Source organism: Condylura cristata, unplaced genomic scaffold (genome assembly GCF_000260355.1).
Source record: "Condylura cristata isolate star-nosed mole 26May11 unplaced genomic scaffold, ConCri1.0 scaffold00021, whole genome shotgun sequence".
In the NCBI taxonomy this organism is placed as follows: Eukaryota; Metazoa; Chordata; class Mammalia; order Eulipotyphla; family Talpidae; genus Condylura; species Condylura cristata.
This window is the reverse complement of record NW_004567122.1, coordinates 38,931,552-38,939,962: the sequence shown is the minus strand read 5'-3', so window position 1 is coordinate 38,939,962 and position 8,411 is coordinate 38,931,552. Positions and strand designations below refer to the sequence as shown.

Below are 8,411 nucleotides of genomic sequence, written 5' to 3'. Positions count from 1 at the left end.
GCAACATTAATCAGTTTAATTTTCTTCTATAAATAAGTGCAGAACTATGTGATCTCCAAATATGCAGAGTTGAGTGCAGTCACCAAGATTTGGTCCCTATGGACACGGACATTAGGGACCAATTATAGAAAAAGGAGGACATTCTAGGGCTTGATGGTGTAATTTTATGTAAATAAAATGTAGCAGCTCATCTTTCTGACTTCCAACATTAAAAATGGAGAGAAGCAGATGTGAAAATTTTTACATGGGAATAAAGCAAAAAGAAAGGAAAATATTTTAACAGACAAATACATAAGCAAATAGTGAAATAGTTCACTAGAAATTCCAACAAATTCTGAAAGAGTTTATGTGTGTCCTTAGGTTTTATATTTTTGCTCTTGACTGACCAGTGAGGAACAGATGATACAGAATACCCTTTGAAATTTCTTGTGTATTTTAATAGCTAAAGAAGAGGTTCTTGTGTTCAAAAAGGAGCTATGATTTAACCATCTACTGATCAGTGACAAGATCTTGCAGCAAAACCTGAGATAAGTCAGCCAAGTTTTGTGCCTAAATATTTTAATTAATTCAATGGACTGTAAGCAGGGAATTATACCATTATAAGTCCACTTTCTTTTCAAGATACAAACTCCAAAACTTTGGACAAGGTGAGTAATAGTTATATTCGTGAATCAGGTTGATTTGTTTTAGCTTTAACTGATGGAGATGGAGATGCTGTTTGCAAATCCTAGAACAATTTCTGCAACTCAACTTGTGTAAGTAGTTGGTAAAGCCAAAAGTGAATTTAAAATGCCAGAGAGAGAGAAATCATAGCATCCAGATAGAAGTATACAATGTGCAGAACTAGAGTTGTGGGGCCTTAATTAAGAAACAATTTCTCTGGATCTGAGTCTTCCAATGGTTTAGGTAGAATGAACAAAGAAATTTGATGCCAACCGATGACCTATTTTGTGCTTAACACATAAAACTCTTAATTCCATCTTCACAGGAATCCTAGAAATTTCACTGAAGTTAGAGAAATAATATCTTATTGGTCTTTTAATTTTTGCAAAATAAGTTCAGGACACTGTGATTGTAAAATTTACATAATATCCTATATACATTGTAAAATTTACATAATATCCTATATAACTATAGGTACTTTGGTTGTTTTTAATTTTTTAAATGTCAGTAGCGTGGTTCTTAATATGATCAAAGAAGACATGAATGTGGATACAACATGTAGTCATAGAAAAAATATTCTCTATTTAATGCAATAAAGAATATTGAGTCTTGTTAACTGCAGCATTAAATAAGTCCACTGAAAAACTAAATCCAAAGACTAGAAATAGAAATAAATCCTAATATCTATTTCCCTTGGCACAGGTCCTAAATCTTTAAGTCTCAGATGTTCAGGACACTACTTATCCCCTAACAATAAGCTGTTTTTCAATTTGGCAATCAAAATTGTTGTACTTATCAACAATGTATATGATACTTAGAGCCTTAATCTTTATGTAAGAATGAATACAGCAAAATATGCAAACATCTCTTGTAAACATGGAATTTATAAACTGAGAATTGGAACTATTTGTCCAGTGCTTCCTTTTGAAACATCAATTCCCAACATGAATTGTTCTTTCTTCTCTTACCCAGATTAAATTTGCAATGAGAAAATACCAAATCAGGCCAAATATATCAAAGACTGATTCTTGAACTGAACTGACTTTGATTTATCATATAAATTACCACATTAAGTTTGCTATAAAGCAAATGTTCATTACATCAGCCAGATAAAATGTTAGAAGAGTGATATGATAGTCATTGTATGAGGCAGAAAAGTAATAACATTTCATCATGAACTACCAAACCTTTGAAGCTGTGAAATAATGGATTGATTCACACTTAATTATTTCAAAAAGCATAAATGTATAAAGAATGTATAATGTGTGTCCATTGTCACATGCTATTCATTATATAAAGAAGTTGTCAAAGAAGTTGTCATTGACCATCTGCACATTTTATAGAGGATCTACCTATCAGGAAATGGGGGAAAAAATCATTATAGAAAATAGAATATATACATAATGTTCTATAATTAAAGAGGATCTTAAAGAGTGTGTAATGACTCTGCAGATCAAGAACAGTGATTTGGGGTAGTAGATGCATTTTGGGGAATGTGAAGTTGGAAAGGAAGGAAATCAAGGTTTAGTTGCCTGAAATGAGACCAGTTGAGTCAGCAAGTTGAACTAAATAAGGCCAAATAAACACAGCGAATTGAAAAAAAGATTGGGAGTTATTTGTACCTCTTACTCTTTCAATATGCTTGTGAAAGTAATGTCCCAATAGGAAGTCAAACCATTCTCTGCCTTGATAAATCAAAAACTATGTTTGTGGCATGAGTTATCTTGAAAGTGTTGGTGGTTTAGTCACCTGTGCTGGCTATGATACAAGGCTTTCTACTAAAAATTGAAGGGCAAGTTGCTAATAGATATAGCTTCCGGAGGAACATTCATAAAGCTAATGAAAGAATCCACTGAAAGATGTCATATTTAATGAAAATTAATTTATTCATAACTAAAATCATAAAGACAGAGCTCCTTTACATAAAACTGTTTTGCTTCTTTCGTATTCCAGAATTTGACTTTTGTATTTATTTTTTTTCTCAAGGAAGGTTAACAAGCAGTAAGTTTTCATGGAGAAATGGAATCAAACTTCCAATGATTTCATTTTGTTGGGTTTGTTTGCCCCAAATACAACTGGCTTGCTTCTCTTACTCCTCATCATTGTCATATTCTTTCTTGCCTCACTGGGAAACTCAACCATGATTCACCTCATACACTTGGATCCCCGGCTTCACACACCAATGTACATTCTTCTGAGCCAGCTCTCCCTCATTGACCTAATGTCCATCTCCACCACTGTCCCCAAGATGGTGTTCAATTTCTTCTCTGGTCAGAAGGGCATCTCTTTCCTGGGTTGTGGGTTTCAGAGCTTCTTCTTTGCAACTATGGCAGGTTCTGAAGGCTTAATCCTGGTTTCTATGGCCTATGACCGATATGTGGCCATCTGCCACCCCCTGCATTACCCCATCCGCATGAGTAAAAGGATCTGTGTGAAGATGATCATAGGATCTTGGATCTTGGGAATCACCAACTCTTTTGCACACACAATCTATGCCTTCCATATTCCTTACTGCCAGTCCAGAGCCATTGATCACTTCTTCTGTGATATCCCAGCCATGATGCCCCTGGCTTGTATGGATACTTGGGTCTATGAGTACTTAGTTTTTGTGAGCACTATTTTCTTCCTCCTCGTTCCTTTTCTTGGAATCACAGCTTCCTATTGTCGTGTGCTTTTTGCTATCTACCATATGCACTCCAAAGAGGGAAGAAAGAAGGCCTTCACCACCTGTTCCACACATTTAACTGTGGTGACATTTTACTATGTACCTTTTGTCTATACTTATTTCAGGCCTAGGAGTTTCCGCTCCCCTGCAGAAGATAAGATTCTTGCAGTTTTTTACACCATTCTGACCCCCATGCTCAATCCCATTATCTACAGCCTGAGGAATAAGGAAGTCCTGGGAGCCATGATAAGAGTGTTTCCATTATTATTCTCCAAGAAAAAATAATCATTCTCATTCACCTTTATTTCTCTTTCCATGCTAAGTAGAAAATCCTAGAACCTCATTTTGTGATCGAAATACATTGTGAGCCATCTATGTAATGCAGTTTTTCTATTAGCCATTACTTTAAAATGAAGTTAATCTAAATAGTAGCTGATTTTTCATCTTATGTAATAAATACTTATATCAATGATGGATTTTATAATGTAATTTTATTTATATTGACATACCATTTCTACATATAATCAGCATAGATTATTATCTCAAGCTTGTGTTTTGTATTACATCTTCATAATCTTGCTTATATTTCATACTCAGAACACACAACAAATCTGATTTAATGCATGTCAAAGTCTAAAAAATCAAATGAGGCAAGTGTTATAACATTAGACTTCACAACATTAGATCATCTAATGAAATGCTTTTAAGCATTTGACATATACATATAATTACATATATATATAATTAGATTAAGATCTATACTTAAGTGTTATATACTATGGTGGAGGATTATTAGTGCATTGGTATTGAGTTTGGTAGAGAGGGTAACAAACACATTTGAAGAGGTTTGAACATATATTTCTAAATCACATGCAATGTTTTATAACAATATTTCCTTAAAAATTAAGAATTTATTATAAAAATAAAATGTGATTAAAAAATGAATGAAATACTTTTATTATATATGATATCTGGGTAATAAAATGTGAAGTAACCTATTAAACAGTCAAGCTGAGTTTATGAGATTGCATACTTGCTCCACTTTTTTATCTTGATTATATATGACATCTAGAGTTTGTCTTACACTAACATCATTCTAACAAATCTTTTGAGTGGGGTTATTTGACTTGGATTTTTCAAAATGCAAATATTTTGACATTAAACAATTTGCATGAAGATAGAAAATAATAATAATAAGAAGAAATGTATTCAAATTTCAAATTAAGAAAAATTATATTTAAAATGATTTAAAGAAATTATTTGTACTTAAAACAATTATATCTCTAAATTCAAGGAAACAAACGTCTCAGTAGTTATGACATTCAGCGTACACAGTGAAAAACAAAAACAGGGAGAGTTGGTTTTAGCCACAAATAGTGAAATGTAAATAGTGACTTGCATAGGTAGAAATGCACTATTTTAGAAAACACAAACTTATCTATATGTTTCGCATATGTTTTACTACCACTATTTTACTAGCACAATTATTTCAAGCATATGAAATTTATGTGTCATTATTAATGATTGCTTAAAAACAATAAAAACACTGGGCCCTCCTTGGTGGCACAGCAGGTCACAGCACAGCACTAAGAAGCGAAGGCCACTTCAGCATGAGTTAGATCCCCATCCCGGAAGTGACCCACATGGCGCAGCAGACCTCTCCTGATCCGCCAGCTGCTCCCCTCAGAAGTGTACTTAGTCGATCTGCCTGTTCTACTCCCCACTCTGTCTCTGGTGAATCCTCTCACCACCCCTGCACCTCTGGCCTGCACCCCAGTTTTGTATGCATAAATAAATAAATCTTTAAAACAAGAATAAATAAAAATTTTAAAATAATAAAAATAAAAGCACTGCTCAAAGGAGTCAATTCCTCCCAACAAATTCCATTTGAAGTAGGGGCCTGTGGGGATTAAAACATACCAAAAACAGTTCCAAAAGAGTACAGGTCATTGACTGAAGTTACTCATTCACACACGTGATTATAAGAAAATGTAATTCAGGAAATTATAATAATGAGGTTTATTTAACAAATGGGAATCAAACAGTTGCTAAGACCACACAAGTCTGACTATTTCACCCTAAATAGAATCCACAGTGTTCAAATGTCCCAAACAAACAGCTGTTTCTCAGGAAAAAATGTCCAGCAGGCAGTCATCTTAGGAGTGGTTCATACATTCCAAAAGCCTTTTCCAATGTAGTCAGAAATCCTGAAACTCATGTTGCATCTTTCTTCCAGCAGTTCATGGATGTGTAAATGGAAGTCTCTGGAATGTTCATGATTAGTCCTGGAGGTCCTAATACAAGGGTTGTTTGCAAGACACCTCTGCATTTACTGCAAGAGAATTATGAGAAACTCATTTCCATTTCTTTAATTTTAAAGACTTATTTTTATGCATACAGAACTGGGGTACAAGTCATAGGTTCAAGGGCTCTGGGAGGCCTCACCAGAGACAGAGTAGGAAAAAGAACAGGCAAATCGGCACAAGGAGAGCAGCGGGCAGGTCAAGAGAGTTCTGCCTCATCATGTGGGTCACCTTCGGGCTTGGGGATCAAACTCTCACTGAAGAAGCTGTGGCTAGCTTGCAGTGCTGCATCCTAACCTGTTCCACCACCAGGGAGGGCCTCATTTCCATTTCACTGGGAATTATATTTTGCAGAAAAACAGGAAGGTAGTATTTTATATTGTCATCCATACAGCTTGAAGGTGTGGATGGCATTACAAAACCAAAATGCAAACTAAGAAAAATTTATCAATGTCACTTTATCTTTACTCCAGACTTCAGAATTTTGAGTTGTGTACATTAATTCATTTGCACATTAAGTCCCCCAAAAAACCTTAAATAAACCTCTACAACTCCATGCTGAGCTTTTCTATCAATAGATAAAGCATAGAGATACAACCCAGTATCCTGTAAGAACCTCTGGGCTAACAGTTGGAACATAAACAGTCATGCTGATCAAACAAAACTCAGCCTTTCCTCAAGATAGCTTTATGAAAATCCTACCTGTTAGACCATAAATTCCAGTTGATCCTCTAGGATGTGAACCCATCAAATCCTTTGAAATACCAGTTTTCTGAATAAACTAAAATTTCCTAATCCCAACACATTCTCTCATTTGACTTAGGATTGGCAGGCAGCTGAACTTGGATTTTTGACAACACTGTTTATCTCAAATACAGCACAATCTTTGGGTAGAAACTGAGTGTCTCTGACTTACTTTGCTACACCACACACAGAGAACATTGAAAAGTAAACATTTCCACAATAGATGAGTTCTTGAATTGAATCCTAGGAAAAATAATGAAGTCTGAATCTCTTAGAGTGAAAAAAAATGTATATACTTCTTGTCCAATATCCATATGTATCTTTTCTCGAAAACATACATATATATATATATTGTCCCCAGGGAAAAATACCACCAAATTCAATTGCAGTTATTTTATTTATCACAAAATTAAGATAAGTGGCTTATATGTAGTATTCACAATTAGATTTTGCAAATTCCTAAACTAAAAGTAAAGTTATGCACTCTAAAAGAACACTTTATTTTTTGGCCCTCCCTAGTGGCACAGTGGGTTAAAGCGCTGCACTAAGAAGCTAAAGCCACTTCCGCATGAGTTCGATCCCCGCCTGCAAGGGAGGTGACCACATGGAGCAGCAGACCTCTCCTGACCCACCCGCTGCTCCCCTCAGCAGTGTATCTTGTCCATCTGCGTGTTCTGCTCCCTGCTCTGTCTCTGGTGAAGACTCTCGCCACCCCCGAGCCTCTGGCCTGTACCCCAGTTCGTATGCACAAATAAATCTTAAAAAAAAAAAAGTTGTTTTTTTTTTTTAAAAGAACACTTTATTTTCAATTCTCAACAGTGTTTTCAAAGTATGGGATTTGGCCCTTATATCCAATATTTATCTTTCTCTTTCTGATTTTTTTTACTTCTCATTATCTTTTCCAAATCCTTCCAATTCCATTCATACAGCTGCTAATGACATCAGTTTATCTTTTTTTGAAAACTGAATAGAACACAATTATTTATATGTACTACAATTTCTTGATCTATTAATCTGGGAAAGTTAGGTGGTTTCTTAATTTGGGAAAGTTAGGTGGTTTCTTAATCTTTATCACTGTAAATAGTGCTTCATAAAGAGTGCAAAATATTAAGGGTATAGACTAATGTAATTCAGTAATAATACCTTTTTTAATGAAGCTACAATTTAAAAAATTATTACATGAGAAAATACAGAATAGCCACTTAAATTTATTTAATAATACCATGTGATGTAGGAATGTATAAAACCCTATTCTTTACAATTGTGATAAAAAATATTAAATGGTGCTAATTTCATCGTGCATGGCATTAATTCTTTAACTTATAAAATATCTTCTGAGCCCAATATCTTAGTAGGTCAATTTATTCATTACCCATACCATTAGTGAACTCCCTGATTTTACACTTGCTCATAATCATCCAACAGAGAAACTTAGACATTGTTAAAGGTAAGCTTTGTTTTTTCATAATAACTGATTTAAATTGAGATCATTACAGAATCTCACCTGTAAAGATTGGAAATTTGAATTTTCTTTAATAATCATATCTATATTCCGATGGCAGTAAAGCAACTAAACAAAAAATTCTAGTCAACCACACAAAGTATTCACTGTCATTGTTTCTTTGTTCAGGCTTATTTTGAATTTAAATATATACTAATGTATTTCCATCTATTTGATTTTAAGCACTCAGTCCAATGTTCTGGCTATTAAATATTTTTAGACATGCACTTCAAAAAAAAAAAGATGACTTTAGTTAGGTATTTATTTCAAAGATTTATTTATTTATGCATACAGAACTTGGTACAGGCCAGAGGTGCAGGGGCACTGAGAAGATTCACCAGAGACAGACTGGGAAGCAGAACAGGCAGATTAACAAAGTACACTGCTGAGGGGAGCAGCGAGCGGATCAGGAGAGGCCTGCCCTGCCATTTGCATCACCTCCAGGGCAGAGATCAAATTCGCACTGAAGCGGCCACAGCTAGTTTATAGTGCTGCATCCTAACACATTGCACCACCGGGGAGGGCCGATATATAT

The 8,411-nt window shown here is 34.8% G+C and overlaps 1 protein-coding gene across 1 annotated transcript; it reads left to right on the top strand.

Moving 5' to 3' along the window:
- Positions 1-2,674: 2,674 nt before the first annotated feature.
- On the top strand, positions 2,675-3,613 carry LOC101636224 (olfactory receptor 2L13-like). Its single transcript, XM_004686582.1, has one exon. It carries the CDS (start codon positions 2,675-2,677, stop codon positions 3,611-3,613), a length of 939 nt encoding a protein of 312 aa, XP_004686639.1.
- The last annotated feature ends 4,798 nt before the right edge of the window (positions 3,614-8,411 follow it).